Source organism: Lepus europaeus, chromosome 2 (genome assembly GCF_033115175.1).
Source record: "Lepus europaeus isolate LE1 chromosome 2, mLepTim1.pri, whole genome shotgun sequence".
Classification (NCBI taxonomy): domain Eukaryota; kingdom Metazoa; phylum Chordata; class Mammalia; order Lagomorpha; family Leporidae; genus Lepus; species Lepus europaeus.
In genome coordinates, this window is record NC_084828.1 from 161,686,619 (window position 1) to 161,699,733 (window position 13,115).

At 48.6% G+C, this 13,115-nt stretch overlaps 2 protein-coding genes across 3 annotated transcripts in view; one reads left to right on the plus strand and one right to left on the minus strand.

The window, feature by feature from the left end:
- RARB (retinoic acid receptor beta) overlaps positions 1 to 11,516 on the plus strand; it is a 177,094-nt gene extending 165,578 nt beyond the window's left edge. For both annotated transcript variants that reach the window (XM_062215375.1, XM_062215367.1), the window contains exons 5-8: positions 208 to 384; positions 6,650 to 6,854; positions 7,603 to 7,761; positions 10,045 to 11,516. In XM_062215375.1, the coding sequence (XP_062071359.1) occupies positions 208 to 384; positions 6,650 to 6,854; positions 7,603 to 7,761; positions 10,045 to 10,241 (738 nt within the window). In that variant the 3' untranslated portion in view covers positions 10,242 to 11,516. The remainder of the gene's footprint in view (positions 1 to 207; positions 385 to 6,649; positions 6,855 to 7,602; positions 7,762 to 10,044) is intronic.
- Positions 11,517 to 11,587: 71 nt separating this feature from the next.
- Positions 11,588 to 13,115, minus strand: part of TOP2B (DNA topoisomerase II beta) — a 68,040-nt gene continuing 66,512 nt past the window's right edge. The window contains exon 36 of the mRNA XM_062215354.1: positions 11,588 to 12,080. Within this exon, the coding sequence (XP_062071338.1) occupies positions 11,913 to 12,080 (168 nt within the window). The 3' untranslated portion in view covers positions 11,588 to 11,912. The remainder of the gene's footprint in view (positions 12,081 to 13,115) is intronic.

Here is a 13,115-nt window from a genome sequence, read left to right on the forward strand (position 1 = left end):
CTCTCATCTGTTAGCTGTCCAGCGGTATAGGCATAAGATCTGCAGCTGTGGAAAGAAGGAAATCCAAGGTAAAAGCCTCATCATTCCGCCAGGAAGGTCCATGGTCGAGACTAAAGTGTCCACCCATTAATAGGAAACCTGGCGTGGGCCCTGCCTGCTGTCGGCTCCCCAGAAACCACACCTGATGGCGCTTTCTCTTCCTCTCAGAATTCCAGTGCTGACCATCGCGTCCGGCTGGACCTGGGCCTCTGGGACAAATTCAGCGAGCTGGCCACCAAGTGCATTATTAAGATTGTGGAGTTTGCTAAGCGTCTGCCCGGCTTCACTGGCTTGACCATCGCAGACCAAATCACCCTGCTCAAGGCCGCCTGCCTGGACATCCTGGTAGGTGCCCTCCTGGACTCACCCTGGGGAACTGCAGGGGTGAGGGTGGGTGGGCAGGACGGACTTCAGTGATCTCCAGAGAAGGTCCTGGTTTCCCCAGCCTCCCCTCCTGCCACCCCCCTGCACACAGCGAGTCCCACTCTCTCCACTTAAATCTCCCTTCATTGCCGAAAGCTGTCTGTCCCTGGAGTGGGACAGAACCTCTTCCCCTTCTAAGCTGGATAGATCCCTCTGTGCATGGCCCTGGGAGAGGGCCGGCCTCCTAGTCTCACCCTTCAGTAATGGCTCGCTCCCTGTGCCGCTTCCTGAGGCCACCTGTCCCAAGACAGGCCACGCCCAATCATCACGAAATTCATCTGGCTGCAGGGCGACCTTCTTCCTTGCCACGCCTGCTGGCCCTGTCCCCAGAACATCACTCCACATTGGTAGCCACTTCCATGGGATAGCCTAGAAGCACTGGAGAGATTGGCAGGATTCTCTAGGCTAACCCAGGTGGAGCAGCACACCTGCCCCGCCCCCACCTTGTTCTACCTCCACCTGTAGCCATGAAGACTCTTCCCTGTTGTCTCAGATCAGGGCCCATGACAGGGGCATGCAGCTGGGACTATACAGTTCTCACTGTACTGGCAGCTGCAAAGTCCAAGATCAGGAGCTAGCATGGTAGGGCTGTGGTGAGGGCCTCAGGTAGCAGTGAGAGGGAGCCTGGTCCCCTTTTCTCCTTTTAAAGTCATGCATCCCATCCTGGAGCTGCACCCTTGCAACCTCACCTAAATCTCATCACCCTCAAAGACTGCATCTCCTGATACCATCACAGTGAGGCTTCGGGCTTCAACATAGACTCTGGGGGAAGTACAAACATTGGGCCTATGGCACCTCTGGGAGCCTCAGTTTGCCCAGCTGTGCAATGGGGGATTGCCGGTGCCCCTCGGCTCCCTGCCATTCTCACACAGTGGCTTCTAGAGTCTTGGAGTTAAGGCCGCTGTCACACCTTGACCTCTGTGCACACTGCTGGCTGGGTGTCCCCTCTGTCCCCCTGTGGGGCTTCAGGGCACAGGTGCCCTGTTCTGGCTGGGTTGTTCCTGCCTGGGGAGAGGGGGCGAGGGGGACTGGCCTTCAGGGATGCATTAGAAAACGGGCAGTACAGCCACCTGTGGAGGGGCTTTTTCTTTTTCTTAAACCTTTCACAGCTTTTGGGGAGAGCTGTTCTGCACGGCCAGTAGAGTGACTCAGTAAAATTCAACACCCACACCCACCACCCTGCTGGGGAGGAGCAGGACCGTTTGCCGGGCGGGGTCACTTTGTGCTTCCTCTAAGCCCAGTCCTTTGGGAAGGCGAGGCGTGCTTTGAAGTCCTCCAGCGCAGCGCCCTTTTCTGCAGAGCCACGGGCTCAACCGCGGGGCCGGGGTCTTCTCCCCATGACTTAGCCCCCCACCCACAGCAGGCCCCCTCCCAGCCTCCAGCCTTCCCACACCCAGGTCGACACTGACCCTCTTCCAGTTTGAACAGAATCAGTTGCTGTGATCTTGCTAGTCACTCTCTCCAAACCTCAGTTTACCTATGTGCAAAATAGTGCACTCGCCGAGGTCATTACTTACGTGGGACCAGAGGTGGCCATGGGCCCTGGGGACTCAGCAGTGATGTGGACAGTCAGGGCGAGGCCAGCAAAGCATCTGTGGGTGATGTCAGCCCCCATGGCATTGTCAGCACCCCACCCCACCCCCCGTTTTTGGTTTTTTTTTTGTTTTTTTTTTTTTTACAAGAAAATAGATTTATTTGAAAGGGAAAGTTACAGAGAGAGAAAGGGATGTCTCCCATCTGCTGGTTCACTCCCCGAAGGATTGTAACTCCTTGGGCTGGGCCAGACTGAAGCCAGGAGCCAGAAGCTTCCTCTGGGTCTCCCACGTGGGTGCAGGGGCCCAAGGACTTGGGCCATCCTCTGCTGCTTTCCCAGGCCATAGCAGGGAGCTGGATCGGAAGTGGAGCAGCCAGGACTTGAACTGGCACCCTTGTGGGAGGGTTACCCCTTTATGCCACAGCACCAGTCCCAGTCAGGGACTTCCAGCTGCTGGCTCCTGGCCTCAGGGGCTGGGCTTCCTGGTGGGGATGCCCAAGGCAGGGGAGGAAACAGCCGTAGGAAGGGAAGCCCTCAGCCAGGTGAGGTGAGGCAGAAGGCACACTTCCCTGGCCCCAACCAGATTACATTTCCAAGAATTGCTACCCTTGTCCCAGACAATGCACAACTTCAAAAAGCATCTTTGGGATGCAAGTCTTGCCTGGCCGAGCTGTTTGTCTAAGACATTGATGGGTGCCCAGAGTGAGACAGAGCAGATGAGCAGACACACATGGTGACGGCGTGCACTAGGAGCCAGCACCTCCTGGGGTTGTGTGTGGGCGCCCAGTAACACAGGGCCATTTGTGATGGTTCCTGAGCTGTGGCTGGCCTGTGATTGGGGCACGGTCAGCTGCAGGGTGTGGAGCCAAGGCACGGGGCAGGGAAGAGTTTTTTTTGTTTTTGTTTTTGTTTTTTTTTTTGTTTTGTTTTGGTTTTTTTTTTTTTTTTTGACAGGCAGAGTTAGTGAGAGAGAGAGAAAGGTCTTCCTTTTTCTGTTGGTTCACCCCCCAAAATGGACGCCATGGCGGTGCACTGCGGCCAGCTTGCTGCGCCGATCCGAAGCCAGGAGCCAGGTGCTTTCTCCCGGTCTCCCATGCGGGTGTAGGGCCATCCTCCACTGCACTTCCTGGCCACAGCAGAGAGCTGGCCTGGAAGAGGAGCAACCGGGACAGAATCCGGTGCCTCGACCGGGACTAGAACCTGGTGTGCCGGCGCCGCAGGCAGAGGATTAGCCTAGTGAGCTGCAGTGCTGGCCAAGAGTTGTTTATAACTGGAAGGTTGAAGGGACCTGAGAGCCTGTGCCTGTCCTGCCCTGGCTGCCAGCCGTGCCCCAGTCCACTGAGAACACGGAGCCCGCAGCCGCGCCTCCCTGCCAGCCGGGCCCAGGCCATGCCGAGGCCCAGCTTTGAGTTTCCAGATTTCCCACAGCAGCCCAGCAGCCAGCATGTCTCTGTCAGTTCAAGAAGCTCTCAGAACCGTTGGAGGTAGAATGTTCTGTTCCTATCCTCACACGAGAGTCGCCACATCCAAAGCTTGTGTCCGCGGCGGGAGAGGGAGCCCCCGGGGTGGCGTCCTGGCTGCCCTCTGCCCGTTGTCTTCTCCCCACCTTTCCTCTGCAGACCAGGGATCCAGGCTCTGTCAACTCAGACGTCCTACACACAGGCATCCTGGAGGCGGTGGCTCTGGCTTTCCTCCTCCCACTCCCTCCCCTCCTCCCTGCCTCTGTTTCCCCTTTTCTCCCTTGCACACCTAACGATGGGCTGTGTGCCGGGGGCTGTGCCAGCCTCTGAGGACACCACCGTGAGACTCAAAGATGAAAGTCCCTGCCCCGTGGGGCTGGTGGGGGCAGGGGCGGCCAGCGAGCCAGCAGGAGTGGGTGCGGTGGTGTCTCCAGAGCCCCTGCGGGCAGCAGGGACAGCATCAAGGGCCGGAGCGGGACTGGGGCGGGCAGCGGCCCTGTCTCTGGCACAGGCCAGATTGAGGGGCCAGAAAGAGGCAGCAGCTGGAAGGGGTGCTGATCAGAGAGGTCTGGGGGCAGCAGGGACAAGAGGGAGTGGAGTCCCAAGGCCCCGGGGACAGCAGAGGCCCTGGAGGGTGTATGAACACAGGAGAAGGGAGTGTGCCTGTGGGGGAGGCCACTCAGGCTGCAATCAGGGAGGAGGGCGTCCCAGCTCAGCAGCTCCACCTAAAGCGCAGTGGCAAGGTCTGACTTAGAACACCAGGGTTCATTCTGTGCTGTTTGGTGCTGAAGCCCTGACTGAGGACAAGGAGGACAATGACTTGCAATGCCAAAGCCATGGTTTCCCATCAGCGCCGTGGCCAGATGGCAGGGAAAGCTGGGATGCAGGAGTGGTGGGTGGAGAGCAGACCGGAGGTCCCTCCTTCCAGGCCAGGGGCCAGCGGCTGTGCGGGGGCTGCCCCACGGTATGAGCTGAGCCACGCTTCTCAAAGCAGGAGCCTGGAAGGGGGCTACAGGGATTTGCCAATGCGGGAGAAGCTGCCCGTCTGTCCCACCTCTTAGGGGCTCCCTGCTCACCTCCTGTACCTCCCATCACTTCCTCAAACCCTGGCAAGCTCTTTGCTGACCCAGAGCCTTTGTGCATCTGGTTCCTTCCACCCGCGGCACTCACTGGCCTTCCTATCATGTGGTTCCTGGCCACCCCTTCCTTAACCTGGCCAAAATGCTGCGTCTTCCAAGACGCCCGCCTTGACTGATTACGTGGTTCCCACCCCACTGGTCTCTCTGATGGCATTGAGATGCGGTATGATCAGAAGCCTGTTCACCAGTGTCTTCCAAGTGGGCTGCCGGCTCCACGAGGCCGGGACCCATGCTGGAGTTGGACGCCGTAACAGTCATGCAGTGAATACTGCTGGGCAGGTGGATTGGTGGACGGACGGATGAGCAGACAGATGGACAAGTGGATGTGTGAGTGGGGTGGGGAGGGGGATGGTAAATGTATGTATGCATGCAAATGTGGACGGGTGGAAGGAAGGAAGGAGTCAGGGGTCAGGGTCCCAATGCCAGCTTCACGTGTGAGGTCTCTGCTGGTGCAGCACAGGGTGTCCTTGAGTCCCTGTGCTCACCTCACTGCTCCCAAGAACAATCCCCAGCAGTCAGAGCAGCACGTTGTCTCTGCTGGCACAGGAGTGGCTGTGTGAATCAGAACAGGCTCGTGCCTCCTGGAGCCCAGGAGGTTCCCACACGAACCTGTCCCTCCCTGGCCTCAGGATGCAGAGAAGGGAGCTCCGAGTGGAGGCCCACGGCCTGAGCTCAGGCCCAGCATCTTCCTTGGCCACCTGTGCCATCGCCTGGAGCTCCTGTGAGTCTCTGGCCTCAGCTCTCCAGTCAACAGAGCCAGCTAGGTTCCCTGGGTTTTAATCCTAGCTCTGCACTTAGACAGACTGTGAACATAGGGAAGCTAAGTGTTCCCTCTGAGCCTCTGACCTCATCGGTGAAATGGGTATACTAACATCTCCCCGCTAATGGGCTCGAATTGATTTAGTCAAATAATCCGTTAACTGACTCATGGGAGAATTGACTCATTGCTAACACACAGTGCCCCTTTTCAATAAGCTCCCCCCTCCCCAGCTGCCTTCTCCTCGCCCTTACCCCCTCCCCTCTACCCAGTGTCTGAGAACTGCTTGGAAACAGCTTGCAGAGCTGCGTGTCCAGCTCAGCAACCACGAGCCCCTGGAAATGGGGCTGCCCTGATGCTGGATCCCAAAGACTTCATGTGTGAAAATGTGAACTATCTCCGTAATGATTTTTATATTGATTACATACAAAACACATCTGGTTCCATTAGGGTACGTGCAACCCCATTTCTCTTAACATCTTAAAGGGAAGCCTCTCGGAGGGCAAACCTAGACAGCCGTGAGCGACCACCAGAGTCAGTGCCGTGTTCTCAGCAAAGGCAGCCGGCATGGTTCCTGCGGGGGAACCTGTTGTCCCCCTGAGCTCCTGCCGGTCTGCGTGCCGGGCATGTGCACTGTGGTCACTGTCACCATCTAGGCATTCCCACCAGCACTGGGGGTAAGTGGTCAGATCTGATCAGCACCTGCCTACAAGGCGCCAAAGAGTGTGGAGACCAAGATGAGCAATTTGAGCTCCCTCTTTTGCCTCAAAACGGAGCAATTCCTAGCTGTCCCCCCTTTCTGAGCCCTAAGTCAAATAAGAGCAAGAATCCCTTTATCAAGTTGTCTTAAAGACTGAGTGTAGGATAGGAACAATACTTAACATACAGCAGGCATGTAATACGTGGTAGGTATTGTCAATTATGGGAGACCACAAGCTCTTTTTAGAAAACAAAATCTTATTCATCTTTATGTCTCCAGCAGTTGACCCTGTGCCGAGAGAGAAGTACTCAGCAAATGTTTATTTGAATCAAACAATGAATTTCCTTTAACAGAAAGATGTTTCTCAAAATTTCCTGCATCTTATTTATCATTCCCTTAACTTCAGCCCCTGCGTTTTGACTTCTGTAGTCTTTCAATGAAAGAGCTGGGTTGAACATCCCCAAGGGTGCAACACTTGCCCACAGAGTCGAGGACTCTTTGGAAATCTCCTGTTGTTTCCCACTCATGTATGATCAACAGTATCAGGACAGGCTGGTGTCAATCACATGTCATACGTGGGCTTGTTTTTTCTTTCAGATTCTGAGAATTTGCACCAGGTACACCCCAGAGCAAGACACTATGACTTTCTCAGATGGCCTTACCTTAAACCGAACTCAGATGCACAATGCTGGATTTGGGCCTCTCACTGACCTCGTGTTCACCTTTGCCAACCAGCTCCTGCCTTTGGAAATGGATGACACAGAAACAGGCCTTCTCAGTGCCATCTGCCTCATCTGTGGAGGTACCGATTACCTAGAAAATCCCCAGGGATTCCACGGACAACAACTTCAATCCTCTAATATGTGGGGGATCCCTCACTGCTGTTTGGGAATTATTTTGCATAGAAAAAGACATGTGAATAAAGCCCAGGCACATTTGGGATTCTTCTGCCCTGAAAGAAATGCCAAAATGCTATTTTTCTCCGGTTGCCACAGGTTATAAATTACCTGGGGACATTTTAATGATGGCCCAAGGGACCTGCATGTTCTATTAATTTAGTGGCTGGGAATACTAGTTATTGGCTGGGCCTTCCAGCAGCTCTTCGAAAACCTGGATTAAGTAGGGCTTTATTCTCTGTAGTGACCCCTGCTGGTTCCAAGGAGACGGAATCATAAGTGGTTAAAAAATAACGGCATTAATTATGGGGCAAATTTACCTTGCCTTTATAACAATCCTGCTCAAGGTCTGCTTTAATTTCGATCAGTAGTGACACCTTCTGGTCACAAGAGGTAATTCTTTCCTTTGATAAAACAGCCATCAAAATGTGCCTTAGATCAACATGAGGACAATTATTTAAGTATCATTGCTTAAAGCAGTTACTTATTTTTTCAAATCTGCATATGTGATTGAATCATTAAATTAACAAAGTCCTTCTATAGTAGGAACAAGAAAACAAGGAAGAAGGGAAATGGGCGGAACTCTAACTAGAAACTGCATGACCCTTTCTGTCCTGATAACTCATTTTCTAATTATTTATTCCTGGTCTCTAGACCGCCAGGACCTTGAAGAACCAACAAAAGTAGATAAGCTACAAGAACCGCTGCTGGAAGCACTAAAAATTTATATCAGAAAAAGACGACCCAGCAAGCCTCACATGTTCCCAAAGATCTTAATGAAAATCACGGATCTCCGCAGCATCAGTGCTAAAGGTACAGCCTTAGCCGGCGCCAGTGACAGTGGCCTAGGGCCTGGCTCACTGCAGTGTGGTGGTTTTCAACTCCATGTCCTCCTGCAGGGTATTTAACAGTTGCTGTCTGTTCTAAGGTTTGGAACTCACTTCTCTTTGGACTAAAATTTACTTATTTGAAAGAATTACAGGGAAGGAGAGAGAGACAGAAAAAGGTCCTCTATCCACTGGTTCACTCCCCAATGGCCTCAAGGCCGGGGCTGGGCCAGGCTGAAGCCAGGAGCTTCTTCCAGGTCTCCCACATGGGTACAGGGGTCCAAGCACCTGGGCCATCCTCTGCTGCTTTCCCAGGCACAATAGCAGGGAACTGGATCAGAAGTGGAACAGCTGGGTCTAGAACCGGTGCCCATATAGGAAACCAGCACTGCAAATAGCAGCTTAACCCACCGTGCCATAGCGCTGGCCCCAAACTCAAAAGGAATTAAATAGTATTCTCTCCTTAGATGGAAATAGAGCATTAAAAACCTTATTCTTCATAATGCTCTTAACAGGGAATTTTTTTTTTTTAATTTTTTGACAGGCAGAGTGGACAGTGAGAGAGAGACAGAGAGAAAGGTCTTCCTTTGCCGTTGGTTCACCCTCCAATGGTCGCCGCGGTAGGCATGCTGCGGCCGGCACACCGCGCCGATCCGATGTCAGGAGCCAGGTGTTTATCCTCGTCTCCCATGGGGTGCAGGGCCCAAGCACTTGAGCCATCCTTCACTGCACTCCCTGGCCACAGCAGAGAGCTGGCCTGGAAGAGGGGCAACCAGGACAGGATCGGTGCCCCGACCGGGACTAGAACCCGGTGTGCCGGCGCCGCAAGGCGGAGGATTAGCCTAGTGAGCCGCGGCACCGGCCTCTTAACAGGGAATTTTAAAAATCAGATTAGAAAAATTTTTGAGAATGTAGCCTATGAGAGCCTTTTTAATATTCTACTTCGACAGCTCTGGTTTATGTAAATTTAACTCCCAATTTTTCCGGGAAAATCCAAACCTCAAGAAAAATTAACAGTACTTATGGTAAAAGTGATTGGTTGTTTCTCTTTCAAGCATTGCTCTCTTGTGTAGAGGCAGACTTACTTCTATACAACTCTAAGCAAAGGAATTCTTATTTTCCCGAGTGCCCAGTGATTTACAATTGCAGAAGTGCCTAGAGCTGTATCTATCACGTCCCATGTTAGACTTGGGTGTTTCTATGTAGAGAGACGAGTCAGCAGCTAGCCCCACTATGCCGCTGTCCTCCTCCTTCCTGCTGGGCCTTGCAGACCCAAGAAACAAACTACATTTCAGAGAGTGCTCAAAAGCACAGGAGCAGCAAGTCTTGGGTTCCTTCCAAGAGGTTTCTTCAGTGAGACATTCTGAGTTTATCCCCAGCATGAGAAAGAGTAGAGGCAAAGGTCAGATAACATTCATAATTGCATTGCTCAAGCACTGGTTATCTTTAATTTTTTAAAATGAGGCTGTTTAACTTAATACTGTCATTCACTGTAAACAGCTAGACCAGTGAGAAGTAGAATTTACTGTGACTATGGAAATATGACCATCTACATTGTCCACAACAGTAACCACTAGCCCACATGTGGTTCTCAAGCACTTGTAATGTGGCTAGTGCAGTTAATGAATTTGAAGTTAATAAGCCACCTATGGCTACAGGCTACTGTACCCGACGGTGCAATGCTACATGAAGTTGATAATCAGTGCATATTGATTATTCAGGTCAATTCCTCCATTTGTGGAGAATTTAGCATCCCTTTCAACCATTAGTTCTAAAATACAGTCTGTTCTTTGTAAATTGTTTTCTGAAACTGACCCAGGCACGAGACTATCACATTTAAACATGTTACCGTATCTCTGCTCCTTTTCATACAGTAAAATTGTTTTAACGTTGTAAAATCAGGATACTCTCTGGGAGGTATCGTTTGCACTATCTTGTTTTTAAGATGAGCAATGTACTGGTTGCTGCTTCCACAAAAGATGAGTGAAGTTAAATCAGCAGTGGAAAGACCCTCTATCAGTACTGTGACCCTGAGCTGGTTAACAATCTAACTTCACATTCACTTAAAGTGATTTCTGGTGGATGTAGTCACTGTTCTAAATACACTTATTTTCGTATGAATGAGAGCTCTAGTAATAAATACCTCTGCAACAAGTAAGAAATCTGATTTTCATAAGAAACCACTCTTGTTAAAATGAGCTGGATAAAAAGGGCCCACGTGTTTCTCAATTCCTTCACCTTAACCAGACTTCTGTTATGTGTTTAAAAGGTGCAGAACGTGTAATTACCTTGAAAATGGAGATTCCTGGATCAATGCCACCGCTCATTCAGGAAATGCTGGAGAATTCGGAAGGACATGAACCCTTGACCCCAAGTTCAAGTGGGAACACAGCAGAGCACAGTCCCAGCATCTCACCCAGCTCAGTGGAAAACAGCGGGGTCAGTCAGTCACCACTGGTGCAATAAGACATTTTCCAGCTACTTCACACATTCCCCAGAACCTTCAATTCCAGGATTTAAAATGCAAGAAAAAACATTTTTACTGCTGCTTAGTTTTTGGACTGAAAATATATTAAAACTCGAGAAGGACCAAGAAGTTTTCATATGTATCAATATATATCTTCCTCACTGTGTAACTTACTTAGAAATACAGACTCTTCAAGTTCTAAAATATCAGCCATTTCATGCAACCAGAAACTAGTTAAAAGCTTCTATTTTCCTCTTTGAACACTCAAGAATGCATGGCAAAGATCCAGTCAAAATGATTTACCCAGTTAAGTTTCTGAAGACTTTGTACATACAGAAATGTTCTTTCTATACTGTATGTTTGGTGCTTTCCTTTTGTCTTGCATACGCAAAATAACCAAGACACCAAGGTTATGAAACAGACTACTGTACATGTCCACCTAAGAAAGTTTAAAAAGTTACTTGTCTGGCTTTCATGGAATAATCAAGACATCAAGGTAAGGAAACAGGACTGCTGTACAGTATGACAACTGAAGACTAATGGTATTCTGATTTAGTTAGTATGGGAGCTTGTCCTTGCTCTTTTTGATGCTCTCGGATTGCATCTTTTATTTCATGTTGCCCAGTAAAAGTATACAAATTGACTGCACTAGCAGAAGAGAATTCTGTATCGGTGTAACTGCCAGTTCAGTTAATCAAACGTCATTTGTTCAATTGTTATTGTCACTTTAAATTAAAAGAAGTGGTTTATTTCTTGTTTAATGACATAACTACATGGTTTAAAAAAAAAAACACTACATTTTTACAGTAATGATAGCCTCCAAGGCAAAAACACTTTTCAGTGTTAATAAGTTTTTGTTTACCTGTTCACAAGCCATTAGGGAAATTTCATGGGATTAGTAGGCTGGTCTACCACCTGGACCATGTAACTCTAGTGTCCTTCCTGGTTCATGCCCAATACTGGGATTTTTCTCCAGCCTTCTTGATGCCAAGGGGTTCACATTAACTCCCAAAGGCATGGGCATAGAATCTGCCGCCTCTGACCTTGTTCAATCACTATGAAGCAGAGTGAAAGCTGTGGTAGAGTGGTTAACAGATACAAGTGTCAGTTTCTTAGTTCTCATTTAAGCACTAGTGGATTTTTTTTTTTTTTTGATATATTAGCAAGTCTGTGATGTACTTTCACTGGCTCTGTTTGTACATTGAGATTGTTTAACGATGCTTTCTATGTTCATATACTGTTTACCTTTTTCCATGGAGTCTCCTGGCAAAGAATAAAATATATTTATTTTAAAGGTGTGTGGGAGCTTTTACTATGTTTTCATCTTCAGTAAAGAGACAGAGAACACAGTTCCATTTTTAATGTTTAAATTTCATTTCAAAAAGCAGGTCTGTTGTCTGCAATCATGACAGTTAAAATCTGTGCTAATGCACGGCAGTCTATTACAATTCTACAAGCCAATCAGACAGTACATGACATTTCAATGAGTAAAAAAGAGCATAAAACTGTATGTGTAAGAACAAAATGTTAAAAGGCCTACCACAATAATAAAAAACCATCAATTACATCATCACATTAAAATAAGCCAGATGTACAAAAGTCTGAGACAGAAAAGACAAAAGGACAACACAAGGTATTTGTTGAAAAATGTTTCTGTGCTCTTTGGGCACTTAATTAAACATTGCAAAATCAACATCTTCTTCTTCATCAGATTCTGCAAAATATTTTACTTCTTTTCTAGCTCGGCCAGTTCGTGGCAGAGAAGGTGGTTCAGAAGTGAAGTCTGAGGGGAAGATGTCCACATCTGAATCCTGATCAAAAGATGTTTTCTTCGGTTTCTAGATTTTTTAAATTAGAGGAGTCATGTTAAAAACTACTACTCCTTGGAAAAACAGGATGAGATATAATAGTTTGCTACCTTGGTGGTCTCACTGTTTACCAAGTTCTAGCCTCAAAAACGCAACACCATTTATTAAATTTTCCACGGTTTGAAGTACCTCATATTACGAAACAAGTATGCACGATGCCCAGATAAAAATAAGACAGTTTGGGTATTTACTTATGTACTTAAGCACTCAGAAGAAGACATAATCATGCAGGGAATAGTACACACTAGCAGTGTTTCTACAAATGTATAGAAGAGTCACCAAGGTGGACTTACAGAAAACAAGATGGCAGAGGTCAATGTGGGAAGTAGCATAAAGCTGTAATCACTTAAATACAAACATAATGGGAAGAGGAAAAAATAAAGGCAAGGAAGAACATCTGATGTCATTTATTTACATGAAAGAGATGGTATACTTCTAAAGAACTCATTGGAAAAATTAGTCACAGTCAAAGGGAATTTTTTTTTTGTTCTCCTCTTGCTTGAGTCTGCCTTTCAAACAGACAGATGAAGAGAGATCTTCCATCTACAGGTTCACTCCCCAAATACCTGAAACAGCCAGGGCTAGGTGGAAGCCAGGAACTTGCTCCAGATCTGCCATGTGGGTAACAGGGACCCAAGTACTTGGATTAACACCTACTGCCTCCCAGGGTTTGCATTCACAAGAAGCTGAATGCCAAGTAGAGGAGTCAGGACTAAAAGCCCTCCATTATGGGATACAGGCATCCCCAACAGTGACCTAACCACTGCACCAGAGGCTCACCCCTGAATTCACATTTTTAAAAAATAAAAAAAAATAGTCTGATGTTCTGATAGCATAGTACTACTACAGTTCAATGAATGAGTGGATAACTATTCCTAATCTACTTAGCATCTCCAAAAAAAGTCTGATTATGTAAATTTATGCTTTGATAATTCATTAACCATATACAAAAGCCCTCTCTACTGATAATCGATGCAAGGTTTCCAGCTGTTACAAGACTTCAGG